This window comes from Aspergillus vadensis, assembly GCF_003184925.1.
Source record: "Aspergillus vadensis CBS 113365 unplaced genomic scaffold BO88scaffold_9, whole genome shotgun sequence".
In the NCBI taxonomy this organism is placed as follows: Eukaryota; Fungi; Ascomycota; class Eurotiomycetes; order Eurotiales; family Aspergillaceae; genus Aspergillus; species Aspergillus vadensis.
In genome coordinates this window covers 294,451-320,927 of record NW_020292047.1, presented here as the reverse complement: position 1 = coordinate 320,927, position 26,477 = coordinate 294,451, and the positions used below count along the sequence as shown (strand labels likewise).

Here is a 26,477-nt window from a genome sequence, read left to right as displayed (position 1 = left end):
AGATGGAAGGAGTTAGTATGTTGACAGTTCATCGCCATGATAAGGCTCTCGCGATCTCGCCGGTTCGCCCGGATAAGGACGCAGTCGTTAAAGTGTGCGTCCACCTGCCTCATTGGGCAATAAGTATATATTGGGGCTAAAAGAGAGCAAGAAATCGGACAGACATGCTGGTTCTTTCTCTGCGGAGGAGCACTTTGGCATGGAGGAGATAGAAGATATGCGACGGGATACCGAATATGACAATAACATGCATAATCGATGGAAATGTTAATTACGATAAAGTTGGGTTCTTCAAGTTGCGCATGTCTAAGAGAAGCCAATAGAGTAAGTTGGGGCGGAAAGTAAAAAGTACAAAAAGAAAAAGATGGTGCATCATCCGTGAATCGAACACGGGCCTCATCGATGGCAACGATGAATTCTACCACTAGACCAATGATGCTAAAGCTGCTAACCACTGCATTATCTGATTCGCTGCTTGTATTTTCCGTCCTTCTATTAAGTCAAGATTGATGTTTAGCATTCCTCTGCGTACGGTAGAGGGTGGATAAATTCAAGTATATCGCAGTAACAGTAGTAGGTGATTTTATACAACTCCATACTGTTTTAACTTGTCTCCTGTCAGGTATCATCTTTTTTTCATCCGAAGTACATGGTGCGACACGACCACAACCAATCACTATGGCTACCACAAGAATCATGATGAGTCTTACCCAAGCACCAATGATATCTCTAGCCAAAACCGGCCGGATAGCACCCATGCACGGGATTGCTTTATCAGCAGCTAATATATTCATGACCCATATAGATTCATATATGTTTTCGATGTTGGTATATACTTGCCTATATTCTTCAAGAGTACTGATCATGCGAATCGTGCTTTTCAGTCTCGACTAAGATCTCGTAGTTCAGCTTCCCTGAAATACAAAAACTACCCTATACTATCAGCACATAAGCGCACAGCAGCATCATAAAACCCATTATATATCAACAACAAACGAACACTAAACTACACCAATCAACTCATCCCAAAAATCCTCGTCATACTGAGTGAGAATGATAACCACAAATCAACACCACATATAAAAACGTCTCTACCCAAATCCCACTCCTAATCCTATACAATCTTCAAGAGCAACCAGAACCATCATCCACATTTCCTACCATAGCTCTCAAATTGACAGCCATCCCACCCCAAGAAACAATGTCCAACATCAACACCGCCACCAACCAAACCATCCTCGCTGCCAAATCCTGGCTCCAAGACTTCCACTCCCTAGGCGACCAACTCAACCCCGACACCGCCGTCCCCAAATTCTACACTCCAGACTGTGAGATGAGATTTCCAGGCCATGCTCCAATTAAGGGTCACGAAGCAATTATCAACTTCTTCAAAGAGCAGTCCACGATCCTGGAGAGCATGAAGCATACTATTGGCCATGTGGACGTTCTTCCTGATCGCATCTATCAGGAGGCGACCATCGACTATGTTTTGAAAGGTGACGAGGAGAAGAAGGCGGTTAGGGTCCAGGGTATGGCGATCTTTGGGAAGAGGGTGGATGAGGACAAGATGAGGTTTTTCACGGTGTATTTGGATACGAGTCCTTTGGTGGAGAGGTTTAGGGTTGTTACTACTGGTGCTAGGGGTAGTGGTGGGGAGAAGTGAGATGGGGTAGTATAGACGTATATTGAAAGGAATCAACTTATGATATGGGCTAACTATGCGAAACGTCCTAAGCTGTAGTGTTCGCATTGAATTTAGATGTTGCGTGCTCTTGCTTATTGACGGAGTCTCAGTGTGTTTAACTAATAAACATACGCGTTCCGATGATATAATGCAATCATTCATAAAGGTAATTTAACAAACAGAAAACTGGCCATGTTCCTACTGACGTCCTGTTTCCGCCAAAAACTTCTCATACCGAGGCTTGCATTTCCGCCGCCAATCCTTGCCCCAAATTATCATCGGAGCACCCGCGGCCATGGACAGGACAACCATGATACCATAGAAGGTAAAGGTCCAGCCGTAGTTGGTGCCGTCGATGAAATCCTGCACCGTGAAAGAGATGACGAAATTGATTATAGATGAACAGCAGGCCAGTACAATGACAAGCTCACCAGAAATCTGATTCGAGAGAATTAGCCACCATGTACAGAATCGTGGATGTAAATGACTTACCTGTTCAAAGCACTCCATCGCGTAGGCGGTTGCGATACTGGTGGCAGAGACCTGCTGAGCAATCATGCAACATAGGCCAACTGCAATGGACATCCAATGAAGGCCCTTGGTAGCACCCCAGCCGTAGAGAAAATAGCCAACCGCGGCAAGTACAAGGGGAATACAATACGTCCATAAACGCATCTCGGGCTCCTTATAACCCTTGTTGCGACGTGCCAAGAAGACGACAACCCAGTCGGACAGTGATCCAATACCCATGCTATAAGAGAGTCAGCGTTACTCATGAGGGTGTCAGGCTGAATACATACCCAAGAAAGTTACCAACTAGTGCTGCCAAGAAGATTAGGCCAGCAGAGCCGGCGCTCCAGTTATAAGGTGCCTCCGTCATGATCTCAGAGATGGTATTAAAGGAGACAATACCAGCAGTGCAGCCAAATGCAAATTGGATACCAGCTAGAAGAATATTGGGAAACGCGAAGAGAAAGAACGGGCGTCGAAAGTACTGGTACCAAGTTGTGTTGTCGTCTTTGAAGTAGTGAACTGGAGACATCTTCTGGAGGTAGGTTCGCGGAGGCATGTCAATCTCCCCGACAGTGCGGCTTTCCACGACGGACATTGGCGGTTCAACCTTGGAATCCTTTTCCTCCGCCGTTGGGGTGTCAGATGGAGTGCGGGCAGTATCGTTCTCGCCTTTGGTGGTTCGCTGAGGTGTCACACCCGAAAAGCGATACCTCGGGAACATCGTGTCATCAAAAGTGAAGATGAATAGAAGAATCAAGACAGCCTATAAATGTTCAGCTGGCTGATTGCAGCAGAGTATTTAGGGTGCGAGGGCACTGACACATGCTATGGACACGATGGGCATGCTCCACCTCCAGCCAATGCCGTCAGAAATGTAACCGCCACAGATCAGCCCGATGATAGATCCGAGTTGCTGAAAGAAAATGTAGATCGACAGCATTCGGCCGCGCTCATGAGTGAAAAACACGTCGAAAATCTATGCTCTGTTAGCGTACGGAAGCGAGCATCTCAGAAACATAGCATACAGTTAGCTGAATCAGAGCCTGGTAGGCTGCAGTTCCGATCCCGTTGATCACCATCATAATGTAATACTGCGAAACACCCTGATAGAAACCACCCCAGATACCACTTCCAAGGACGAACAATAGACTAAGTATATAGACAATCTTGCGTCCGTACCTCATGGCCGTGGGGATCCAAATAATATTGAAGAAACCCAGCATAAGATAGTTCAAAGCGGAGCCACCGTTCATATTGTTCAGGCTCACGCCCGTATCATCAGATATAGCTGTCCATGCCGCACCCCAGTTGTTCTCCCCAAAGGAGTTAACGCAAGCATACATGGAGATCAAGAACAGGGTCCAGTATTTCTTGTAAAGAGGCCAATTCTATTGCGGGTCAGCACGAACCGTGTGGAAGAGGTATGTGTTCATCTGCTACCCACCAGAGGATCAGCTGAAAAGGATGTAGGCTGAGGGACAAGGAGGATATCCCGCTTCCCAGCATGAGCTACATCTCTCAAGCTCCCCGTTGCTGAATTCGATGTCAGCACCGATTAACTGTAGCTTATAGGAAGAGCCTACCATCAACCAGGTACACCGTTCCTGGAACATCGGTATCTATAACATCAGAGCGAGCCATCTTGGCTTTGTAAGTCAATACGGAAGCAGAAAGGCAGCCATGAGGGGGGGTTGTAGCGTCTTTTTAAGGATGATTACTATCTACTAGCGGCAACAACCATGCTAGACCTGCGTACGAGCTCGTCGAAGTATATAGAGCACTCCAAGACCCCGTTTTGGGGTCCGATTGGATGGTCATCCCGAGCATATCAGTGTGGAGAAGCACGATAACATAACAGGGGATGATCATTTGCCTTCTCTCGTCTGCCACGCTCTGGCGAAAGCCAGCGGCAAAATAATTAGAACCGGCTGAATGGAGCATTCCCGAGGTGATAAGGTATGGGTGGAGACGAAGAGACACGAGAAGTATTGCGAAGATAGTCAGTCACAGATAAGTTAAGTCATGGAGGAAGCTCCAAACGAAAGGTTATCTGAGCGGTTGATATCGATTAAGCCTGCCGAGGCGGAGGAAATGCGGAGAAGCTGCATGCTTTCGCCGGTTTGACATGGCTTGAAGTCGGTATCATCCGCACGCAAGTGGGTCATTGCTGTAGACGACCCTGATAGCGTCCACGGAAAAATCCCGGACGATCATTGACGCGAGTATTCCCAAGCATCTGGGGGTCATGAATGGATGATGGATGAGAAGACCGAGTGATACGAAGACCCCAAGGAAGGTCCAACCGGGACGCTAATCTAGATCGGGAACCCCGCCACGGACACTATTCAGTGGCCTGGTTTGAGTTGCTTCCATCTTGCCGGGACTTTGGACTCTGGATAAGGCCCAGCCAGGTCCCCATTGTGCCCAATGCTGGCAGTTAGTTGGCACTCAGTGGATACCGTCTGATGTAAGGGCGCCGTTGAAATACGGCCTCGTTGCCCGTCCACATCAACATCACTGCAACAAATCAGTTCCTCAATACTCTCGAGTCAAACAGAATTCGCAGTCACCATGGCATCCTCTACAGTAACCCATGATTCTACCATCCTCGTGGTGGGAGCGGGTGTTTGGGGTTGTTCTACTGCTTTGCATTTGGCTCGCCGCGGATACAAGCATGTCACAGTTCTAGACCCCTACACGATCCCATCCGCAATCGCAGCCGGCAATGATATCAATAAAATCATGGAACACAAGGAGCCCAAAGGTATGATTGCAGTGCCCACCTGATGCCCATTTCTTTAAATCTAACAACTCCGACAGCAGGTGAAGAAACGCCGCGCAGCATTGCATTCGCGACGTGCACACGTGCTGCTCTGAAAGCCTGGAAGACGGATCCTGTTTTCAAGCAGTACTTCCATGAGACTGGTGTCATAGTATCTGGCCATACCCCTGCACTCATTGAGCACATCCGCAAAGATGAGATCGAGTGTTCTGATGCAGACTTTGTCGAATTGAAGACGGCAGAAGACTTCCAGAAGACGATGCCTCCAGGTGTTCTCACTGGGGAATTTCCCGGCTGGAAGGGCTGGTTGAACAAGTCGGGTGCCGGATGGATTCATGCCAAGAAAGCCATGATTTCTGCGTACACTGAGGCCAAGCGTCTTGGAGTCAACTTCATCACCGGGTCTCCCCAAGGGAACGTTGTATCACTAGTGTACGAGAACGGAGATGTGGTTGGAGCTAAAACGTCCGATGGAGTCATTCACCGAGCAGACCGAACCATTTTGGCTGCCGGTGCCGGAAGCGACCGTCTTCTGGACTTCAAGAAACAGCTGCGTCCTACTGCCTGGACGCTCTCTCACATCCAGATGACCCCGGAAGAGGCTAAGTTGTACAAGAATCTACCCGTGCTGTTCAATATTGCAAAGGGGTTCTTCATGGAGCCTGACGAGGATAAGCACGAACTTAAGATCTGTGACGAGCATCCTGGATACTGTAACTTCATTCCGGACCCGGCGAGATCTGGCGAGATCAGAAGCATCCCATTTGCAAAGCACCAAATTCCCCTTGAGGCGGAAGCTCGCGTCAAGGATTTCCTGCGGGATACCATGCCACATCTGGCCGACCGTCCACTAGTGTTCGCCCGTATCTGCTGGGATGCCGATACGGTAGATCGTGCCTTTTTAATCGATAAACATCCTGATCACCCTTCACTGTTGGTTGCTGTGGGGGCATCTGGGAATGGAGCTATGCAAATGCCCACTATTGGAGGTTTCATCGTGGATGCACTGGAGGGTCATCTGCAGGATGAACTGAAACATGTTGTTCGGTGGAGACCAGAAATGGCGGTCGACAGAGACTGGAAGTCGACACAGAACCGATTCGGAGGACCAGATGCAGTTATGGACTTCCAGAAGGTTGGCGAAAATGAATGGACCAATATCAAGAGCCGGCTATAGATGAGCTGGTATGTATGCGAGCGGAATGTAAATAGTGGTTTGACCTTGAAAACGCATATGGTTATACCTTCCACGATTACTCCTCTCCCTCAGAGGAAACTATGATTTGTTGGCCTAGTAAGCACACACACTCAATCAGGATAAGTTAGTCTGGGATGCTGGGGTGTGTATTGCCTCGAGATATAGAGATCTTGGTTAGGTAGACATCAGGGAAACCTTGCTCATCAAAGGGGTTTGAAAAATTTGGCGTTGGTGAGTTCATGATAGTGGTGCTTGGAAGAGTGACCAGGCTTGGGCTCCCGATTGTTATTCAAATAGACGAACAATCTGTGCTCAACAAAGATGGGACGTGGCTTTGCAAATCACCTTGGAACAACAAGGATTTCGAGATGGCTTGTGTTCCCAATGATTCTATGAGTCCCGGGAGATAGTGCCCGCAACAGCGGAAGCAATGTTGCCAGCAGGTCTAGGGCCTTGAATGTATGGCGCATTCTTTTACGGAAAGCCACAGATCGCTGGTTGTGTCTCTGAGAATAGGTCCTCACATTAGGCATGAGTGTGCCCCAGCTGAAGCGCTGTGAAGCCACTGAGAGCTCTCGATGTGAAGTTCTTGGTGGTGTCAGAGTATGCTAACCATATCGAATGACAAATATAGACGTCAAATTTAAATCGTGGCTGATTAACTAGGAACCATTCACCGAGACTCTGTAATGACTAATATTTAACTCTCTTTTCCGCATCAACTTTCCCCCTCCCGAACATACTCAGCATCATCCAAGATCTTGCTTTTGCTTTGGCAACAATATCTTTCTCATCAACACAGTCGCCGCTACAATGGATAGACCAGGAGCAGCACCAGACTCCTCCACCCCGGCTGAAGAGCAGGCCGACATTCTAGACATCTTTGTATGTCACAGAAAGTTCCATACAGTCATTTCACAGCTGTTCAGTTTGGTTGATTGTTACTTCCTAGGGCTACCGTGAAGTCGTCCCCGAATGGACTGACGACCCCAGAGCTTTTGAAGGATGGTTTCTCCCCGGTACTGGGGAATGGTACATGGCACGCAGCTATGGGATTACCGACCCTACGCTGGTCCTTATAGGGACTAATAATAGTGGAGAGATGGGCTATATTATTACAGCTAATGGACGGTACTATTGCGGAGATCTTTTAGTCGACTATATCTTCGAGATAACGGCACCGAAGACATGGCCAGATATCCTGGACGTTATGAGGGCGAAGGGTATAATGGGGCTGAAGATGAAGGAGCTTAAGCCTGTTGAGCTGCCTGATGATGATGATCTACCAGCGCCGAGGGTCTGAGAAGGGGATGGTGTGTTTGTTTCTGTCGGCCAGGACGCTCCTGCTAAAAGCAGACAAGATGAATGAGGCCCGTTTAGGAAATATACGGACATCTTCGAATTGCACGGAAGATCTATCATTGTAGATACGTAGAGAATTATTCAGATAGGTAATCATTCTCATTTGCTCAAAATGACAACAGAAGTTCTTTCTCCGTGGCTCAATGGCCGTATCGACTTACGTGCTGCGTACACTTTCCCACGTGGCACGATTCTGGCGTGGCTGCGGGATATAACAGAGCATCCGGAGATGTATGGGGTGCCCACTGAGGACGTGACCGACCTGCTGTTGATTCAGCAGGATATCCTTAGACTTCGGTAAGCAAGTGAGGTATAACCAACCCTTTGTTGAGCCTTATGGACTGACGTCTACCGAAGTCACCCCGATGGGCCCGACTACCTCGTTCCTCCTCCCCCCCAGAGCATCGCCCGTGTTAACAATCCGAGCTGGCCCAATGCGGGCTCACCTATTCTTATAGATAGGTTGACTTACGACAAAGTGCCATACTGGGCGCTTCCGGACCTTCTTGGCCTATTCATGAGCAGCTTGGACGGAGTCCCGCTGGAGCAAATAAAAGGAACTTTTACCTTCCGCTCACCGCGGTTTATGGAATGTGGTGTAAGAAGCTCATTGGAGAAGGGGCTACGCCATACGTTTTCCAGTGTACGTGGAATGAGGAGGGAGACTTTTTCCTCGGTGCCTCGAGAGGAGCATACAGTCTTCGATCAGAGCGACCCTGGCTAGCCGTCATCGACCGTGCCCGATTTGGCGTTATCAAGTCTGAGCCATTAACGTTGGCCGGCTGATCATTGGCCCGATCACCTCTCATGGAGTGCAGAAAGAAGAATGGAAAGCCATTTGGACGTTGCGCCGAGACATACCCTTTCTGCAAGCTCCTCAAAACCTGTGGGAAGGGACAAGCCGAGAAGGTATATGGTCTCGCTTTGTCCAGGCCGTACTTGTCTTCTCCTCACTATGACGATCGACTATCTGGGCCGATCTGGGCGAGGTTATGGAAGCCTTGTTTGAACTGCAAAGAGCTCATCAGAATTCACGGTGGCAAGTACGAGAACTTCCTCGTTGCCACTGGAAGTGAAGGCGCTCCGCCCTAATTGCTCGATCGACGGCTAGCCAGGTCGCGAAAGACCTTGGATATGTCTGTAAAAGGTCCCACCTGTGCCTATTGACCGGGTCAGGTGTCTTGAGGGAGAAGGAAAGAAAATACCTGATCCCGGTAGGGGCCTCACTCCATCCGTGGAGTGGGTAGCCATCCTTTGTGGCCTGACACACCCAAAGGACCTACCACCGTCTCGCGGAAAGCAAACCGCGTTACCAAACTCCGACGGAGAATGTTGAAAACCGGGTGACCCTGACACAGTCACTGACGGCGACAAACTGGATACGTTGTTCAAACTGTCCCGTGGAAAGCAAACCATCGTCAGACAACTCCGAAGGAAAACGTTGGGATAACCGGGTGGCTTAGCCACTGACGAACCTTGGCATGTTTTTAAAAGGCCCTCCCCCTCCGGGGACCCCGATTTGTTCACACCCATGTGCGTTTGGACGCTACGGTGTCGGGGATCAGTAACCTTTCGTCTAATCCTCGCTGAGGCCGGTATACCACCAAACAGGATGATCAATAGCGAAAGGTGAAGCCAACGTGAACGATTCTTTGACAGCAGGCTTGGACTATCAAAGCAAACTGTCAACCTGCCTGTTCGCAACGAAACAAGCAATGCCACCGCTACCATCGAGCCTATCTTTTCGCCGGTGTCACACCCAGCCAAGATTGGGAAACTCGCTCTAGCCATTGCGAACAACTTGTGTCATACTACTTCAAGTACGCCGTACCGCCAATACTGCGAACGAATGCCAAGATTAATTGAAAAGCGTGCGACTAAGTACGCACGATCACTTCCTACGTGATGACTGCATCGCACAAACATCAATTACACTGTGTCATCTACGACTATAATGTCCGCTTTGTCAATTCTTTACGTGTCGTATGGCTGATTTTTCAAACCGCCTCTGTCCAAAGCTCCTCTCGCCGACTCGTGAAAACTATCTCTTACACAAACCTTTAGTCAATGCCTTTTGAGTCTAACATCGCTTCGCCGGGCCTCCTGGCATGTACTTTCATTGGAGAATGTTACAATCGCCTTACTATCCAGAAACCTCGCCCAGAGACGGACTGGATGTCCGGTCTAGAACCTACTTTGGGCTACACTCCTTCAAAATCAATCCGCTGGGAGGCTTTTCTGGTCTGTATCGAAGTTTAGAGAACGCGGAGGAATTTTGATCCCTTTGCTGGTTCATATCCGCTGTTTACTGCCACCTAACCATGCAAGGATATGAAGGAAAATGACCAAGAACCTTCCCCTCATGCCGATGATGGGGTCGTGCACTTCCATGTCAAAATGAAGGCTTCAGGCCAATCTGCTCGATGCGACTATCAGTGTAGCCATGGATGAATGCACTGAACGCGAACAACTACGACCAGAGGTATTTCTCCTTTATCTTCGCTGCTCTATAGTGGGGATGCCATGGGAAAGTCTAGCTACGGCGACTAGTCGCCTATCCTGCATGTCTCTCATTCTTTTGGTCTACTGTTTCGCTCACTCCCAGTAACGCTTGGGATATGGTGTGCGGCCTATGGTGAAACGCGCAATGGGGAGAGCATGTCAGAGGTCTACAATCACCAAGATACACTACTTTATATTGATGCCTTTAGAAAAAAGATAGCGCTTCCCTTCGGGATGATACGTTGTCTGGCCCTCATCCACCCTGGTTGGTGTGGGGTAGCAAGGCCAGAACAGGAGTCCCCAATCAGCAGAGAATGCGTGGTCAGAGTGTGTACTAAATGATGAAGTAAATCCTTGATCGTGGCTGACTCACCAGGTCCAGCCATTAGGATGTGGTCAGCCCCTCCTTCAGTAACTAAGTATTTTTTAACGAACATCTTCTTACATTACACAGAACCCATGCCCCGGAGGAGCACCTCGACTACATAGTGACATACGTCGGCGCGCTATATGCTACCTTTCTGTGTAAAAATGCCGGGGAAATCGGTTTGTACAAGAAAACCTGCTTCATCCCCTACAACCAGCTAACATATCTCTACATTAAGCACGGGGAAGTCAAAGTGACTAGATTTAATGACTTTCAAGCACCTTTCAGTCCTGTCAGACCAACAGTGTGTGCCTACTAGCCCAATAAGAACGTGAATCAATATATCAATGATCGTGCCTACACGATAATTGGCTTCTTCTAGCCGGACTTTAGCGAGGAAATCTAGTTAATTACTACCATGGCCTCCAAAAATCAGACTCCTGTTCGTTGCAGTATGTTCCAGAATCCCTCACATGATAGCCGCCTTGCGCTAGTTTGGCTGGACTGCTTTGATGAATCTAGAAGAGACTAAGTACCTTGCAGTTGTACTATCATAGTTGCTACAGTATGCCTGATACCCTGTAGATGCATGCGACTCTCGAATACTTCAACAAGGCACTTGTTAGTGGCATAAACCCGGCGCATCAGCTCCTTCATGCAAAATCAAGAACAAACTTATGACGTGTAGATGGCTATGCACTAATTAAACAACCGAGGGGCCGAGCCTCTGATCTCTTGTGTTTCACAGAGCTAGTACATGGCGCTGCAGTGAGTCATTGACGCCTACTATAGCTATATCGATTCCGCTAGTCCAGGTAGCGAATAATCTGAAGCTAAAGAGTTATGTAATTCTGGAAAGCCCTACGAGATGAGAGAAAAGGAGATCTTTTCTTTTTGTGATATTCGGTTGTATAGATGTCTCGAAGAGGCAAAGTTAGAGCGAGCTTGTAAGCTTCATCTCAATCTAAGTTCTGAAGATCCCATAAGACAGGATCCTTACAATAGTAAATGATCTAGCCCCTTGGTTAGGCAGAACCATACCATATGAAACCTGGGCCTTATGAGCATCAGCAATACAACGATAAGATAGTTTGTCGATGACCAGTAGTAGCTGTTGACTGGGTTGAGCAACTTCCTGCGAATGATCACTGGACAGTCTGCATTATCGCTTCCAACGCAGTATAAGGGAGCGACACTTTGCCATTGGACGTCAGACAGTATTCCAGCGGAATAACAATGCGTCACTGTAGATTGCAGCGCAAATAGGATCCTTGTATACTAGTGTTGGTGATCAGGTAATTGAGGCAGGGAACGGGAGAAGCCGTCCAGATCATAGCGTTGCCCCAGACTGGCAGGCCAGTGCTCCACTGAGGATGAACGGATGGTAGATCCTAGATCGCTCAATACAAATCCCAAATATAAGCGCCTGCTGATGACAAGTAGTAGCTTGAGGGTAGGTGAGGGGATGGTCGACATTCCGCGGAAGGAAGCGGCCGGGCACCGGGGAAGAAGATGCGATGGAAGCTTCTTGAAGCATCGCAGCCAAAGGCTGGTCCAGCCCACTTCCTCTCCTCTTTACCTCGTTCACCTCCGCACCTTAGCTCTTCCTTCTCCCTCCACCTCTCATATTTGTCCCATCCCTGTTTCTACAGCTTCTCCCTTCGTGTAACCTTCTTCTCTACCTCCCTCTTCACTCATAAACTCCTTTTAACCGCCATAATGGCCGACTCTGAGCGTACGTTCGACTCTCTGAAAGCGGGGGATGCAGTCTCAACAGCAGAATACAATATTGATTGCGCTTAATTTCACAGGCCGCCCCCGTGTTTTCTTCGACATCCAGATCGGTAAACAGAAGACCGGTCGCATTGCTCTTGAACTGGTATGTTCACCATCCTTCTTGTGCAGCATTTACCTGTCGTGTTTTATGCAGCCTCGCTAACTACCCCGCCTGTGCAGTTCAACGATGGTACCGTGCAGACTCCCCTGTAGAGGAATTACGCGCAGATTCCTAACCATGGGCAAATAATAGTCGTTCCTAAGACTGCGGAGAACTTCCGGGCTCTGTGCACTGGCGAAAAGGGCATGGGCAAGCAGGGCAAGCCATTGCACTTCAAAGGTACGGTGGTCCAATTCGGCAGCTTCAGTTTTTCCTCCCCCTCCCCCGCTCCGGCGGGGCCGCGTGCGCAGAAAGTACACAAAATCACCAGAACATATCACTAAACAAAACACCGCTCGATAGGCTCCATCTTCCACCGTGTCATTAAGCAGTTCATGATTCAGGGTGGTGACTTCACCGCGTTCAACGGCACGGGCGGCGAGTCGATCTATGGCGAGAAATTCCCTGACGAGAACTTCGACCTCAAGCATGACCGTCCCTTCCTTCTCTCCATGGCCAACTCCGGCCCCGGCACCAACGGCAGTCAGTTCTTCATCACAACCGTGCCCACCCCCCACCTGGATGGCAAGCACGTCGTCTTCGGTGAGGTGATCAACGGCAAGAGCGTTGTCCGCAAGGTCGAGAACATGTCTACCCAGGCCGACAAGCCCACCACCGACGTCACTATTGTCGACTGCGGAGAGCTTACCGGCGACGAGTACGAAAACGCTGATAAGCAGATCCCCGACGCGACTGGCGATCCTTATGAGGACTTCCCCGATGACCACCAGGGAGAGGAGCTGAGCGCCCCTGTCTGCTTCAAGATTGCGACCGAGCTCAAGAACTTTGGAAACACCGCATTCAAGAGCGGAAACTTGACCCTCGGTCTCGAGAAATACCAGAAGGGTCTGCGTTATCTCAACGAGTTCCCCGAGCCCGATGAGCAGGACCCCAAGGATCTGGACCCCCAGATGAAGGCGCTCCGCTTCACTCTGCACTCGAACTCATCTCTGCTTGCTAACAAGCTTGGTCAGTTCAAGAATGGCCAGACCTGGGCTACTTATGCTCTCGAAACTGCTGCTGCTGCAAACGCCAAGGATGCCGACAAGGCCAAGGCTTACTACCGCCGCGCGGTGGCCTACAGCGGTCTGAAGGAGGAGGATGAGGCTCTCAAGGATCTCCAGGAGGCTTCTCAGCTGGCTCCTGGTGATGCTGGCATTACCAACGAGATTGCCCGGGTCAAGAAGGCCGTCAAGGACCGCCAGGCTCGCGAGAGGGCTACCGCTCAGAAGTTCTTCTCGTGAAGAGACCAACGTCATGATTCATGATTGCATGATTTAATTTTCCCGTTTCTTAAAATCCCCGGCCTTGGGTGAAAAGTGAGAACTAAGTCTAATCTCTCTTACAACCATTGCATTGGATTGGTGCACAATAGGAATTCTTTCAAAGACCTTTACTCATCCTCAGCGGCTATGCAACGACGTACGGGCTTTGCGCTTCGCTTCGAGTTGGCTTCTAGGCTATGCGGTTCAGCAGACCAGAGCACTCTGTACAATAGAAAGGAATCGAGTCCCGCAGGTAAAGTAGCGTTATGCGCTACGAAACCAGGTCGATGAACGTATCTTTCATCTATACTTGAGAATCGTAGGCTTCTTACGGTCCGTGGCCGTGATCCATTGATAGTGAAGTAGTAACAACTTCCTTGCCTGCCAGATCTTGGGCCTTTCAAAATTGCACAGCCCGATACACCATGCACTAGTACACAAATCGTGCTGGAAATTCACGGAACACCAGATGCTACCTGTACGAGCGGTAGCTGTTCTATGTAATATTCAGTAGCAAGTTTCAAGTAGTCCCAGTTACATAGCACACCCGTCTATGCCTCGCATCTATTGATTGGTATCACATGGTATATACAATTTGACTTGAAAGGAAAGAAGTTGGTCCGTCGGCCGTCATAGCCACCCAGAATCATTTCTTTTCCGACCGACCGCAGAGGAATCAACATATATTCATCCATCCATCGAAGAAGCAGTTCACTCCATCAACTCCGCCGGCAACTTAAACTCGAATGTCTGCGGCTTTCCATCCTCCTTGCCAGGCGGTTGTTCCTTTTTCTCCTTCTTCGGTAATTGCGTATTAATCTCGATTGTGACCTGTCACACACAAAACACAGAACGATTAGTATATATTTCGAGGACATATAGGAATTAGCAGGAAGAGGAGAAGGCAAGAGCTTTACCACCGCATCTTCACTGCGGTAATCTACACCCACCGGCCCGTCGTTCTTCAATTCGACCTCCATCATCGCCTGGAAGACCCCGTTCTTCACCCGTTCGGGCTTGTACGAGTCGCTCAACCGTTGAATGAAGTAATCATACAGTTTGCGCGCGGTCTCCGCGTCGGCGGCTTCATGGAAGTCGGGCTTGTTGCCCTTTTTTAGGTGGCCGTAGAGTGTAAATTGGGATACTGGATTATTGTATGTATAGTTAGTAGGTGGGTTTCTTGATTTTGGGTTGGTTTGTGTTGGTTAGGTCAGGTTGCGCATACCGCAGAGGATCTCCCCATTTATGTCCTGCACGTTCTTCTTCCACTGGTTGTTGGGAGAGGTGGGTTAGATTTGCTTGATTGGTATTGCGGGGAAGGGTATTGGTTGTATATACCGATTTGTCGTTCTCGTCGGGCCATAGCTTCGCCTTTAATACCCGCCCGATCATTGAGTCGGCATCTTTCTCGGTATCTTCCTTTCCTATGCCGGCAAGGACGAGAATGCCTTGTCCGATCGAGGAGATTAGGTGGCCATCCACGGTGACCGAGGCGGATTTGACTCGTTGTAGGACGGCTGAGGGGCGACGCATATTAGTTATTGGTTATAAGGTCGGGCGGGATTGCATTGCGCACCTTTCATGGTGATCTGTTATGAGTCGTTTTAGGGGAGTAAGAAGTAAGGCAGCATGCGCTGAGGAGATAGGGCTCTGAAGACAGTCGGAATTGGTGTTGCGCTTTCTATGAAATGGGGGTTTGTCAGTCACTTGATGATCGATCATCGGACGGACCAAATGCGGCGGGATACTGAAAACGGGAAACACACAGACCTAAGAATCTCAGGACATTAGCGGAAGCGGAGGCAGACGTAAAGTATCCTGGAATGGCTAGATCATCAATAAGTTCAAACAGATCCACAGCAATATGAGCAGCTGTGCGAAATGGCTGAATCTCGAACCTGGGTTCGCCTCCACCCAAAGTAGAGAACGGGCATGAATGTGAGTGCTTGTGAGCATTTGTGACCGCCTACCGCTTTAGGCCTCTATCCCAGCTTCTGGACGACCAGACAAAGTATCAGGAGATTCACTCGTCTAAAGAGCTTCGCATATACAGACACGCTCGCGCGCGTTTGGTGTTGAGAGTTGCCTCGCGACGCGTTCTCATAGTATTCATCTTTTCTTTACATACGCACTCATCTCCCTCTGTTCCATTCCTTCGACCCCCTCCCGCATCCTCCTGCTACCTGTATTCTGACCAGCCTTCGAGATTTACCGACCTGTGCATGGTAAATCGCAGCAATGACGTCCCGGAAGACGCAGCAGGAGATCGACAAGACCTTCAAGAAGGTTGCCGAGGGTATTCAAATATTCGAGGGTATCTATGAGAAGATCCGGTCAACATCAAATATCACGCAACGGGATAAGCTCGAGGAGAACCTGAAACGGGAGATCAAGAAGCTACAACGATATCGTGACCAAATCAAGTCATGGGCATCAGGAAATGAGGTCAAGGACAAGGGGCCGCTGCTAGAGCAGCGCAGGGCCATTGAGACTGTGGGCTTATCCGATCCCTGTTGAAGCGCTTACTCAATGAGGGGCTGCTGCTAACTTGTGTTATCTGATAGTGCATGGAACAGTTCAAGGCGGTAGAGAAGGAGATGAAGACAAAGGCATATTCGAAAGAAGGGTTGTCGGCTGCATCCAGATTAGATCCTAAAGAGAAGGAGAAGGTCGAGACTTGCGACTTCCTATCGAACATGGTGGACGAGCTGCAACAGAAGATCGAATCCTTCGAAGCGGAAGAGGAAACGCTTCACATGCAAATGAAGAAGGGCAAGAAGGATGTGGCCAAGACGAATCGCCTGTCAGACCTTTCACGCTTAACAGATCGCCATAAGTGGCATGTCAATAAGTTGGAACTGTTGCTACGGTCGCTGCAGAACGGAAACCTCGAAGTCCCTCAGGTGCTGGATATCAAGGAAAGCATCAAGTACTACGTGGAGGATGGGCACAACATTGACTACTCTGGTGAGGATGAAACCTTGTACGACGACCTGAATCTGGACAACGAGGCAGAGGTGCAGTTCGGCATGACAGGGGACAACGACAAGGTATCCTCGCAAGATACGCAATCGATTCAAGACGAGGAGCCGGAAATCAAGCCCAAGGTCAACAAGGGTGAGAGCGCAGGACTTCGAAGGCCATCTGCACAGATGAAATCGCCTCTACCTGTGTTAGCAACACTCCAATCGTCGACCTCCACGACTGCCGCCTCAGGCATGAAACCCGCACCACCGCCTACCCGCCTCCCCGGAGAAACACTCAAGTACGCATCCGCTGCCGCTGCAGCTGCAGCAAGTGACAAGAACGGGGTGGGCATTGCACCACTTCCGCCACCTCCAGGCGCAAGCCCCGCTTTCCCGCACGCTGTGCCTGCAAACAAAGCTTCAGCCACTGCCTCGCCGAGCGTTGCATCGGTACAACCTACTTCATCCAAACCCGCACCGGTCCTCACGATAGCGGCGGAGGACATCACCGGTGCACGATCAAAAACACCTTCCGTCAGCCCCAACGTGGCTGCTGCGAGCACATCGTCACAAACAATGGAGAAAGCGGAGGCCCCAGCAGCTGCCAAGGAGCAGCCCGCGCCGAACGGTGAGGCGACGAGTAAGCAAGAGGAGCCGGAGAGCGAGGAATCGATCTTCCACCTGCCTCCCGGCCTGCAGGATCTTATTCAGTCGTTCGAAGTCACGAGGTCCCGGGCGTCAGCAAGCACCGCCAACGCGTCCCCGTCAGTGCAGCGCATGCTTGCAACATCCCTCGCGAACTGCCCGGAGCCTGCCGATGCGGAGAAGCCTCGTCATTACAAGCCTCAGAACCCTTACAATACGCCTCTATACTATCCTCAGGAACCGCTCACCATCTTTGATGATCCGCGCTTGTATGAAACCGGGCGCATTGACACGGATACACTGTTCTACCTGTTCTACTACCGACAAGGCAGTTACCAGCAGTATCTCGCGGCCAAGGCATTGAAGAACCAAAGCTGGCGTTTCCACAAGCAATATCAGACCTGGTTCCAACGTCACGAGGAGCCGAAGACGATCACGGAGGAGTTCGAGCAGGGCACATATCGCTTCTTCGATTATGAAAGTACATGGTAAGTAACCCACTCGGAGAATTCGAAAACAGCAGAGAGTATCCCGCTAACGAACAACCCTTGCAGGATGAACCGTCGTAAGGCTGACTTCAAGTTCGTCTACAAATACCTGGAGGATGAATTGTAATCGAATGATGCACAAACATGAGAGGTCTCTGTACATGGCTGGGTTCGATGAAGATAAGTGGAAAAGTGCCTCGGTCGGTTGGGTTTGGCTTTATTAGCAAGGATGCACGGAAATATGGGAGTTAAGTTTAATCAATGTGTCTATGCAATTGGTGATTGTGTTGCCATCTGTTTAACGATCTGTTGTTTCATCCAAGTCTTCGGAGGGGGGGGGAGCATGCAGGGACGAGTCTACGAGACATGGGAGTTCTGTGCTGTTCTTACATGGTGGCTTATGGGATGCAGCCATGACTTTAGGTAGTGATGCTTGTTGTTACCGTACATTGACCATTTGAGATGGAATAATCGAGTCCATAGTACTTGACCAGACCTGTCTGTTGATCGGTAAAATCGGCAAGGGAATCCCTGTCAAGTGAGCGGCGCTTGCAGAAAACGCCCAGAAAGATAGTCAGACTAACTAACTACCCCCGTACTCAGGGATACCTAGAGAAAGAAGATAGGAACAAGCACTAAGTTCCCCTAGACGGGTGGGATGATAATGATGTGGCTGGACGATGATTAACACATCCAACCAATAGTGAAGCCAAGGAAAAAGGAAAACACTAAATAGATCGGAATTTGTGTAGTACAAAAGTACCAACTTAATAACTCATATTCCCCCCTTGAAGTGTAAGTCTCTACTTTAGTGCGATAAACAGAAAAGGTTGCCGCAAAACCTCGGTAGCGATCAATGAATCACCTCTGCGTTAGCTCTTCTTTTTTCCCCGTGACGCACTTGACAGATTTAGTACGGAATAATGTCGTCCGTCCGAGGCTCTCTGTGGATTGCCCGACAACTGGATGAATTGTCCCGATCCACATGGCACAAAGTTGTAGGAAGAATACTACTACTAGTGGTGTTGGCATCTTCACCAAGTGGTAAGAGAGTGGGTTATGGCATTGTCTGACCGCCTGCTGTAAATGGAAGGTTATGGTAGTAGCTATTCTTGGCGGCCCAGCCTCTGCGACAATTACATTTGCCGGTCTCAGAATTGCTTCAGTTTACATTTCAGTGCTCTGCTGTAGTTTCACCATGTTCTCAGTAAACTTGATTAACTAGATTAATTCAAGTGCACGGTGAATATTTGTGGAGTATCTCTAATTATGATGTGGTGTAGTAGTTAATTCCAGACCTCAGGCAGCATTCGTCGCATTCGTAGCAGGTGGTGAACAGGAGGAAACCAACCCCAAGCTAAGCCACTTGCGGGTGTTGTGATTGTCAGTCAGTGTACAAGAATAGATTGTCCATCGCGATGGTGAAGCAAATGAGAGATTATCAGGAGAATATCGCGCAGTCGCCTCACTTGTTCAAACCTTCTGACATATTAATCACTCACGGGAAGGATTGAAGCAACTCTTTAGCACCGATGTGAGGCATTTTACACTTGCATTGATGAGCTTCAATCCTGCTCGCTATCTAGGTACCAACTTAGCCCGGGGAAGTGGTCATCATCATCAACCTTCACCCCGGTCGCAAGGGGGGGCTGTGCGATACTATCATTCCCCATCCCCCAAGGTTGTCGTCGTCATAGGGAGCCAGAGTGTACCAGTCCCTGCTGTTTTCCCCAGACAGACGCTGCTTGGCACCAACCACAAGGCTGTGGAATCGCGCACTTGGCGGGTGGAAAATGTGTGGGAAAGCGGTTGACGAAACGCCCGGAAAGCCCGTGCCGATTTGCTACATCTCCTCGGTCGGTCGGGAGAAATAGTGAAATTCCCGTCCAGCAGGAACAGGCTGCACAGTGCACCCATCACCAGGGCCAAATTCATCCACTCAGGATCATGGGAATTCAAGCAAGGAGTGACACTCCCGTCAGATCTGCCTTTTCTTCCTTCCCCAGAGCCCCAAAGTTATTCATTCACAAGGTTCTCGTGACAAGACTCGTGGTTCGTTCGTACTTTTTTCTTTGGTGGAGGAGCCGCTCTCTCCGCGACCGTGGATTGCAAGCGATCAATCATAACAATCAATTGCAAACCTAGAAAGAGGATCAGATCTTCTTACTGTTACTACATTCATCATCGGAGCCTTCCGATGAACGGTCCGCGTGCCTTCATTTAACGAATGGCCATGTCGGACCACAACAAGGCGAACAAACGGACAAATTCCCGACTAGGGAATTGGCGTCTTGGGAAGGGGAAAAGGAAAAAAAAGCACATCCACATCGGTCAGTCATCATCATCATCATCGTCGGTAGTCCGTCCCAGAAAATCTTTCTAGTCCAAAGCCAGCAGTTCCAGCACGGCCGACGGGCTCCACCGACTCTTTGTTGTTGTGGGGGATCGCACCCTATGACGATATTGCGGTCTCGCTGTCGTGTCACCGCAGACCCTCGTTCTGGTCCTTTTCCTTCTTCAGCAGGCCACACAGGACAGTCCGTCTTCCTTGTCTGGCTCGTCTGGCTCCTCTCTCGGCCCGGAGTGGACACCATCGCTGGTTATTTTCCGTCCCAAGACTCGGCCTCTGCCAATCATAGCCATGGAAGGCCTCTGGAAGCCTGGAAGAAGTTTCGAATGCTTCTTCGGCGTTTCTAGCGTCAGCACTAGCCAGGATTGCTTCACTTTCGTGGCTCACCCTCGCCAATGAGCGCTCAGAGCCGGGGGGGCTGTGTGTTGGCTGCGATTCCTCCTGCATTCCCGGCCTCCCCCATCCAATCTGCGCGGACTCCTAGTGGAAGATCATAGGAGCGGGCTCACCTGATGATGTCGCCGTGGGTGCGTTCGTGTTGCTTAGCACCGTCTGACTCTGGCGGTTTTGGGCTCCATGGTGGAGACCACCGTCCTGGCCTAATGCAAGTGCGACGTATTCCGTAGGTCGACCTGGATCAAAGAATTGAAGAAAAATGTGGTTATAAAAACCCGGGGCCCAGTCACGATGGCCAGGCAAGTCTTCCATTTTTCTTCCAGAACAATTCGGCCATTGAGCTGCTGGTCCTGTCCCTCCTACCAATTGATTCTTCCCCATCCTACACTCCATCATGTTTGCCTCCACTGCAATGGTATGTTTTCCCCGATCATCAGGGTCTCGATCCGTCTCCACTCTTCCCTCCTCCTCTCACCTCTTTCGTTCGCTCCCTCGCGCGTCACTCCCCAACTGACCTTATCGCCGCCGCAGCACCACAACATTCCATCATGCCCTCCTCTCGAACAAAGATCCTATTCGGAAAGCAGTGATGACTCCATGCAATCGGCTTTCGGATATTTCGATAACACCATGTACACCATGGCGGCGACCGATCTGCCCATGACCCAACCCTCCTTCGAACCATCCTCCTACGACTCCACCTCCTTCACATCATCCGTCAATTCCTCCCCTTTCAACGCTTACTACAACTTCACTCCTTCTCTCATGTACTCGCCGGAAACATACACTTTCCTTCAAACACAAACACCTCCTGTGCCTGTACCGGGCGGGGAATGGGTAGCACCGCAATCCACCACTCCCAGCACTGAGGTCGTATACTCTCCGGAAGAGACTTGCGACGCATTAGACAACTCTAGGTATGGTTTCCTCCCTAACAAAAAAATTTCCGACCGTAATCTAATAGACCTGGCCAGACCCGTCAAACCCTTCTCGTGCCGCGACTGCGGCAAGGCGTTCACACGTCCCGCCGACCTGAAACGGCATCACACCAGCGTCCACAACCCCGTGTTTCAGGACTGCCCAGTACAAGAATGTCTGCGCAAAGATGGCAATGGGTTTCCGCGTCGCGACCATCTGATTGAACATCTGCGCTCGTTTCACCACTGGGACGTCCCTAAGCGTCGGACGACCAAGCGGTCGCGAACCGATTAGTGTCATGATGCTTTTCCTCTGCCTTATACCCTTTGCGTCATGATGCTGTTGAATATACCCTTCTGTTTGTTGCCGGGTGATCACCCATGGCATTTTACGTCCGTCTATGTCCGCTATGCTTCTCATGTCTATGCTTATGCTTATGCTTCTTCATGTTGTCGATGACCCACGGACGGTATGGCGTTCCGGACCTCATTCTATCTATTTTCCTTTTGGCATATACCATTTCATTTGGTTTTCTTATACACATAGACATTGTGTACCAGTCACAAGTTTATTAATACATTACCTTCAACATGTCACAACATGCAACGTTTGTCTTCTCGGGAGGAACATACTGGTTTCAGCGACGGCAATGTGAACGAAGTCAGTGTAATTCTCGCCACGCCTGCGCTGCAGGTAATCGCATCGGGTAGTGGAACAGTAAGATGTAACTAATCCAAACATATCGGCATGTAACTGTCCTTATCCCGCAGTAGAATCCCCATCTCAGCCTGTGGCACACTGACACTCCCCTAGCGACTATGGATGAAACGCATATCCCGTCTTTCAATTTACCGAGTTAGTGGACTAATTGAGCCTGGTGCTATTTTTATTATGACTACCGGGGTGACACCAGAAGCAACGTTTGTACGCCATCGCGGTAAGTCTGGGCTGGGCCTAACGGCAATGCATCGCATCAGATTCCATCCCGCTGCCATCCCGGCGAATGCTGCAATTCCATCATGTTCAAGCGCATAAAGAATCATGAATGTGACGAACCATAGAATGGCTAGATTTCTCCAACCATGGAAGCATGCCGTGCCACACCAGTCAGGAATGGAGGCAGTCATGTGCACGGAACCACCCGATTCGTCAATTCGAGCACAACGTTGCGGAGTCAAGTTCCAGACCCCTCTCTCGCTCTGCAGTTCTGCATATAAAGAACAACGTTCTACGGTAACATCAAACGGTTGTGCCACCATCTACTTTGCTTCCATCTAGTACTACTACCTACCCACCAAACCTCAAACCACTTTGTCCTTGTTTTGAGTGATCAGTTATCCCATAAGTATAAAAATAGCCATCCACAATACAAAGGAAGATCAAGCTAACCCAACACAAACAGTATCTTGTACCCCTTTATCGCTGAACTTAATTCCTTATTAAGTGAAATTTCGGACACAAAACAAAGCAGAGCGGGTACCTCATCCATAGTTATCTCATCTCATCTCATCATCTCATTTACTACTAGCACTACCCAACACCTGCATCCGATAAGGATCACAAACAAACGGGAAAAGGACAAAGAAAGTTATCGCATCCCACACCAACACAACATATTCTGTGCTCCGTACCTTATTTATCCTTTAACGGTCGAACTTCAAACAAACAAAGAAACCATCATCATCATCCTTGCCCCTGTCTACTACTATCTAAATATAACATCCTCACACAAACAACGGCAGTTATCACCATCCAATCACACTTTCAGGCGAAATACTACATACCAACAGAGGCCTGGGCCTGTAACCATGGCTTTACCTCAAACGCAACACCAACCGCAAGAACAACAACAGAAGACTATTACACAACCATCCCCGCAACCAATAACCACAGACATCAAAACAAAAATGATCAAGAAAATAACCACACATCCCACCCTCCCCTCTCACCGCCGTAAGATCTACCTTGCTTTGCTATCTGTCCCCGCAGGCCGTTGGACCACATACGCTGCGCTTGCCAAGCATATTGGAACTAGTCCACGAGCAGTTGGGGCCGCAATGCGTCTGAACCCGTTTGCACCGGAGGTACCCTGTCATCGGGTGCTGGGGGGTAACGGGAAGCTGCTGGTGGGGTACTCCGGTGCTGAGGGGTCAGGAGGGGCAAAGAAGAAAGCGAAGGATGGAGTGGGGATGAAGAAGAGAATGTTGGAGGAGGAAGGGGTTGAGTTTACTGCGGAGGGGATGGCGAGGGGGTTGTGTTTCGAGGGGTTTGGAATGGGTTAGTTTGCTGTCAGTAAAGTGATATCGAGTATGGTTTATCTCATGGGATACTTTCTCTGTTGGTAGTATGGAGGTCTGTACATTATGGGAGAATGTGTAGGATAGCAATGCTGGTATCTAGTTGGTCTAGAGTGAAACGGACAAGCTCACGAGAATTTGATCAAATGGCACAAAATCCTTTCAGTTGGATAGTCTGCCAAACTTCTAAATCTAATCGAATTCTCACCATTTCTGCTAGAAACCATACGGGATGCGTCCTGACACCTTACCAAACTGCCTCTTGTATGAGACAAACAAACGCAGACGATTTAGAGAAGAAGCCTTCAATTTATAGATGATGGAATGCAATACTTTTCCAGTAGTTGGCAAATACTGGGAATGTACTAAATAATGCTATATATAGTTTGCAAAAAATCCATTTGATAGAAAGTGAGGACACTCTCAATTCCCACTGGATCCTAAACTACTTACTACTGATTGCTATGGTAAAGAATCATCATTGTTACATGACTACATGTTCCCTCCTATTCTGTATGATTAGACCATCTAGTATAGCTTTGAGGACCCCTCTTCCTCCGCTACCTCTACAATATCATCAATCATCATACAGTCGCTTCAAGTAGCTGCTACATTCATATGGATTGAACTAGTCAGTACCGTCCAGTCACCACCCCCTCTAAAGAATTAGGATGATAGCAAGTTCATGTCCTTGCTTCTCTTTGCCTAGCTCTGCTAATGGCATCACTATTACGTGGATTTAGTTGTTTGACGCTGGCAAAAGATAGCCTACTTAACGAAGCCAAGATCCCCCTACTACTCCGCAGCAATATACTTAAATCTTACGTTTCCCTGGGCACTCACCACATGGAAAAGAAGTCTCTTCGCCATTTCTATTTTACGTGATGACCATATCCTTTCTGGGACGCTAGATTATAGTACGCTGCAAATACGCTTCACGCAGCGAAAGATATAATATGACAGTGATAAGCATTTGCATAAGCAAACATGGCAACCCCGCTCGATCCCTTCTCAGCCTTGTCAGCCACCGTCCCATATCAGGCCTCGCTGCCACCTTTCTTCCCAACATTTTGTACCAGCTATGAGATCTATACCTTTCGCATTCAATTATTCGCTAAAGGATCACGTCGCACCTACCACAAGAGTTGCTACCAGGGAGAAATTTCACACAGAATGACCACCTCCCTCTGGGCGAGAGCCCTCTCCGCCCTCCCAGACAAAGATCAGCGCATGTTTCCCACGTCAGGCATTGCATCACCACCAGTCTCACAGACATTGACCGATATCATCACTGCAATCGAAATGCAGCGCGATCGTTGCAAACGCCACAAATGGACGACCACCACCATCGGTGGCAAGGAGATCATCATTCGTGATGTATGCGCGAAAATTGTAGTTTGCGAATTGTAGCTTGCATGAACAAGTTTGCCAGTGTGGTCAATATCGTTATTTCCTATGACCCGGTCCATGCGGCACTACCTTGGGCAGGAGTGCGCTTTGTGCTTCAGCTGTTCTTGAATGGAATCGAAACTTTCGGTGCTATTGTGGAGGGGCTCGAGACGTCTGTGAGGGTCATTGCGCGGGGTGGAATACTCGAAGGTTCATATTATCAGAAGAACTCTGCGCTGAGTGAAGCAAGACAGGCCTTGCAAGATGAAACCGTCAAGTGCTATACAGCGGTCTTGAAATTTTTGTCTCTGGCGAGGAAATATTATCAGTGCTCGCGAACGAGTATGTTGGTTTCAAGACTTTGTTTCGTTGTTCAGTGGCCAATATTTGGTGAATAGAACGTGCGGTTGCCTTTATGTCCAAAGACGATTTTAGACACTGCACCAAGGAAATAAAGAGTGCCGAGCAGCAATTTCTGAGACAGAAGGGGCTCGCTGATAGCGAAGGTGAGTCTAGAACGTCAGGATTGAGATTTGTTCGACTAAACTTTATTCTAGACCTAGGTAATATCGAGACACACGTTTTGCACACCATCCTTATAGCTACATCAACGGCGGACCAGGTCAATGATATGAAAGCAAAACTAGAAAAAGCCCTCCTGGACCTTGATAAGCCAGTAACACGAGTTGTGGATCAAGTTTCCGATCTTCATCGAGCTCTGAAAGGTATTAGCCAGCTGCTTGACATACGCTTCCACACAAACTAAACATGTTTAGACAACGAGAGGGACCAAACCCTGAGCTGGATATCAGCTGTCCCGGCTCAGAAACATCTTCGTGAGGCATCAACATCGCTGATGCCAGGCTCTGCAGAATGGCTTTTCCGTCACCCTGGATTCCAGGCATGGAGCAATTCTAGTAGCTCTGAGGTGCTTTGGTTGCATGGGACACGTGGGTTGAACTATGATATTCCAAAGTTTCCCTATCAAATTGACAAGAAGCCGGCTGCGGAAAGTCCAAGATCGCGTGAGTCTGCTCAATTAGGGACTAACGACGTTAGCCCTTAACTAATACAGACAAGTGCTGCTGTCGTACAGCATTTATGCCTTCAGGCTAGTAAAGTACAGCATTCCCTGCCGATAGTACACTTTTTTTGCTCGAGAAACCCGGCGGAACCAGAGCGTGGCGATGCTGGGGAGATACTCCGATCACTCATAAAGCAGCTTTCTCTATCCGCTAGTAACGATCTGATGAAGACTCCAGTCATCGAGGAGTATCGGAAACGCCTTCAAGAAGCAAATTAATATGGTGAAGGGCCAGCTGCTTTGTCTGTAGAAAGGTGCACAGAGCTTTTGTGTGAGCTTGGCCAGTCAGCCTCGGTCATACTGTTTATCGATGCTCTTGATGAAAATTAGTCAGT

The 26,477-nt window shown here is 49.1% G+C and overlaps 13 protein-coding genes and 1 non-coding gene across 14 annotated transcripts; 10 read left to right on the top strand and 4 right to left on the bottom strand.

The window, feature by feature from the left end:
• Positions 1–368: 368 nt before the first annotated feature.
• Positions 369–439, bottom strand: BO88DRAFT_t121. Its single transcript has one exon. It is a non-coding gene; the product is annotated as a tRNA-Gly (tRNA).
• Positions 440–1,043: 604 nt separating this feature from the next.
• Positions 1,044–1,663, top strand: BO88DRAFT_481174 (nuclear transport factor 2 family protein; the record flags this gene model as incomplete). Its single annotated transcript, XM_025712178.1, has 1 exon — positions 1,044–1,663. Exon 1 carries the CDS (start codon positions 1,202–1,204, stop codon positions 1,661–1,663), a length of 462 nt encoding a protein of 153 aa, XP_025563661.1. The 5' UTR covers positions 1,044–1,201.
• Positions 1,664–1,882: 219 nt separating this feature from the next.
• BO88DRAFT_338332 (putative MFS transporter) lies at positions 1,883–3,838 on the bottom strand (the record flags this gene model as incomplete). Its single annotated transcript, XM_025702974.1, has 7 exons — positions 1,883–2,122; positions 2,177–2,435; positions 2,485–2,960; positions 3,018–3,173; positions 3,223–3,585; positions 3,642–3,730; positions 3,781–3,838. 7 exons carry the CDS (start codon positions 3,836–3,838, stop codon positions 1,883–1,885), a joined length of 1,641 nt encoding a protein of 546 aa, XP_025563660.1.
• A 650-nt stretch (positions 3,839–4,488) lies between these two features.
• On the top strand, positions 4,489–6,489 carry BO88DRAFT_363912 (NAD(P)/FAD-dependent oxidoreductase). The gene is made up of 2 exons (XM_025703957.1): positions 4,489–4,961; positions 5,018–6,489. Exons 1-2 carry the CDS (start codon positions 4,769–4,771, stop codon positions 6,154–6,156), a joined length of 1,332 nt encoding a protein of 443 aa, XP_025563659.1. The 5' UTR covers positions 4,489–4,768; the 3' UTR covers positions 6,157–6,489.
• A 410-nt stretch (positions 6,490–6,899) lies between these two features.
• BO88DRAFT_404216 (uncharacterized protein) lies at positions 6,900–7,567 on the top strand. The gene is made up of 2 exons (XM_025706557.1): positions 6,900–7,062; positions 7,130–7,567. The coding sequence occupies exons 1-2, from the start codon at positions 6,991–6,993 to the stop codon at positions 7,478–7,480; spliced, it is 423 nt and encodes a 140-aa protein (XP_025563658.1). The 5' UTR covers positions 6,900–6,990; the 3' UTR covers positions 7,481–7,567.
• Positions 7,568–7,904: 337 nt separating this feature from the next.
• BO88DRAFT_443238 (uncharacterized protein) lies at positions 7,905–8,962 on the top strand (the record flags this gene model as incomplete). The annotated part of the gene is made up of 3 exons (XM_025710004.1): positions 7,905–7,949; positions 8,065–8,312; positions 8,358–8,962. The coding sequence occupies 3 exons, from the start codon at positions 7,905–7,907 to the stop codon at positions 8,629–8,631; spliced, it is 567 nt and encodes a 188-aa protein (XP_025563657.1). The 3' UTR covers positions 8,632–8,962.
• Positions 8,963–12,081: 3,119 nt separating this feature from the next.
• On the top strand, positions 12,082–14,004 carry BO88DRAFT_404215 (peptidyl-prolyl cis-trans isomerase D). Its single transcript, XM_025706556.1, has 5 exons — positions 12,082–12,143; positions 12,220–12,287; positions 12,365–12,374; positions 12,438–12,524; positions 12,648–14,004. The coding sequence occupies exons 1-5, from the start codon at positions 12,128–12,130 to the stop codon at positions 13,586–13,588; spliced, it is 1,122 nt and encodes a 373-aa protein (XP_025563656.1). The 5' UTR covers positions 12,082–12,127; the 3' UTR covers positions 13,589–14,004.
• Positions 14,005–14,320: 316 nt separating this feature from the next.
• On the bottom strand, positions 14,321–15,192 carry BO88DRAFT_452865 (D-aminoacyl-tRNA deacylase; the record flags this gene model as incomplete). Its single annotated transcript, XM_025710720.1, has 5 exons — positions 14,321–14,440; positions 14,527–14,753; positions 14,835–14,877; positions 14,948–15,126; positions 15,186–15,192. The coding sequence occupies 5 exons, from the start codon at positions 15,190–15,192 to the stop codon at positions 14,321–14,323; spliced, it is 576 nt and encodes a 191-aa protein (XP_025563655.1).
• Positions 15,193–15,847: 655 nt separating this feature from the next.
• BO88DRAFT_414338 (CCR4-NOT transcription complex, subunit 3) lies at positions 15,848–17,835 on the top strand (the record flags this gene model as incomplete). The annotated part of the gene is made up of 3 exons (XM_025708165.1): positions 15,848–16,102; positions 16,174–17,708; positions 17,775–17,835. 3 exons carry the CDS (start codon positions 15,848–15,850, stop codon positions 17,833–17,835), a joined length of 1,851 nt encoding a protein of 616 aa, XP_025563654.1.
• A 1,949-nt stretch (positions 17,836–19,784) lies between these two features.
• Positions 19,785–20,575, bottom strand: BO88DRAFT_269372 (uncharacterized protein). Its single transcript, XM_025702340.1, has one exon. The coding sequence runs from the start codon at positions 20,300–20,302 to the stop codon at positions 19,925–19,927; it is 378 nt and encodes a 125-aa protein (XP_025563653.1). The 5' UTR covers positions 20,303–20,575; the 3' UTR covers positions 19,785–19,924.
• Positions 20,576–20,776: 201 nt separating this feature from the next.
• BO88DRAFT_404210 (C2H2-type zinc finger protein) lies at positions 20,777–22,033 on the top strand. The gene is made up of 2 exons (XM_025706555.1): positions 20,777–21,371; positions 21,429–22,033. The coding sequence occupies exons 1-2, from the start codon at positions 20,872–20,874 to the stop codon at positions 21,664–21,666; spliced, it is 738 nt and encodes a 245-aa protein (XP_025563652.1). The 5' UTR covers positions 20,777–20,871; the 3' UTR covers positions 21,667–22,033.
• Positions 21,685–22,124, top strand: BO88DRAFT_269403 (uncharacterized protein). Its single transcript, XM_025702341.1, has one exon. The coding sequence runs from the start codon at positions 21,773–21,775 to the stop codon at positions 22,025–22,027; it is 255 nt and encodes an 84-aa protein (XP_025563651.1). The 5' UTR covers positions 21,685–21,772; the 3' UTR covers positions 22,028–22,124.
• A 564-nt stretch (positions 22,125–22,688) lies between these two features.
• BO88DRAFT_386809 (MGMT family protein) lies at positions 22,689–23,877 on the top strand. Its single transcript, XM_025704800.1, has 2 exons — positions 22,689–22,717; positions 22,775–23,877. The coding sequence occupies exon 2, from the start codon at positions 23,181–23,183 to the stop codon at positions 23,652–23,654; it is 474 nt and encodes a 157-aa protein (XP_025563650.1). The 5' UTR covers positions 22,689–22,717; positions 22,775–23,180; the 3' UTR covers positions 23,655–23,877.
• Positions 23,878–24,556: 679 nt separating this feature from the next.
• On the top strand, positions 24,557–26,372 carry BO88DRAFT_487329 (uncharacterized protein). Its single transcript, XM_025712539.1, has 5 exons — positions 24,557–25,046; positions 25,094–25,400; positions 25,457–25,564; positions 25,616–25,783; positions 25,835–26,372. Exons 1-5 carry the CDS (start codon positions 24,657–24,659, stop codon positions 26,122–26,124), a joined length of 1,263 nt encoding a protein of 420 aa, XP_025563649.1. The 5' UTR covers positions 24,557–24,656; the 3' UTR covers positions 26,125–26,372.
• The last annotated feature ends 105 nt before the right edge of the window (positions 26,373–26,477 follow it).

Excerpts from the sequence above, each read along its gene's own strand:
- BO88DRAFT_386809 (XM_025704800.1), top strand. The coding sequence starts at position 23,181 with ATGGCTTTACCTCAAACGCAACACCAACCGCAAGAACAACAACAGAAG.
- BO88DRAFT_404210 (XM_025706555.1), top strand. The coding sequence starts at position 20,872 with ATGTTTTCCCCGATCATCAGGGTCTCGATCCGTCTCCACTCTTCCCTC. Across the intron at positions 21,372-21,428 it reads GACGCATTAGACAACTCTAG|ACCCGTCAAACCCTTCTCGT; the intron begins GTATGGTTTCCT and ends AGACCTGGCCAG.
- BO88DRAFT_487329 (XM_025712539.1), top strand. The coding sequence starts at position 24,657 with ATGGCAACCCCGCTCGATCCCTTCTCAGCCTTGTCAGCCACCGTCCCA. Across the intron at positions 25,047-25,093 it reads AGGAGATCATCATTCGTGAT|TTTGCCAGTGTGGTCAATAT; the intron begins GTATGCGCGAAA and ends TGCATGAACAAG. Across the intron at positions 25,401-25,456 it reads TTATCAGTGCTCGCGAACGA|AACGTGCGGTTGCCTTTATG; the intron begins GTATGTTGGTTT and ends TTTGGTGAATAG.
- BO88DRAFT_404216 (XM_025706557.1), top strand. The coding sequence starts at position 6,991 with ATGGATAGACCAGGAGCAGCACCAGACTCCTCCACCCCGGCTGAAGAG. Across the intron at positions 7,063-7,129 it reads CCGACATTCTAGACATCTTT|GGCTACCGTGAAGTCGTCCC; the intron begins GTATGTCACAGA and ends GTTACTTCCTAG.
- BO88DRAFT_269403 (XM_025702341.1), top strand. The coding sequence starts at position 21,773 with ATGTCCGCTATGCTTCTCATGTCTATGCTTATGCTTATGCTTCTTCAT.
- BO88DRAFT_404215 (XM_025706556.1), top strand. Across the intron at positions 12,525-12,647 it reads CAAGCCATTGCACTTCAAAG|GCTCCATCTTCCACCGTGTC; the intron begins GTACGGTGGTCC and ends ACCGCTCGATAG.
- BO88DRAFT_269372 (XM_025702340.1), bottom strand. The coding sequence starts at position 20,302 with ATGGTGTCCACTCCGGGCCGAGAGAGGAGCCAGACGAGCCAGACAAGG.
- BO88DRAFT_363912 (XM_025703957.1), top strand. The coding sequence starts at position 4,769 with ATGGCATCCTCTACAGTAACCCATGATTCTACCATCCTCGTGGTGGGA. Across the intron at positions 4,962-5,017 it reads GGAACACAAGGAGCCCAAAG|CAGGTGAAGAAACGCCGCGC; the intron begins GTATGATTGCAG and ends CAACTCCGACAG.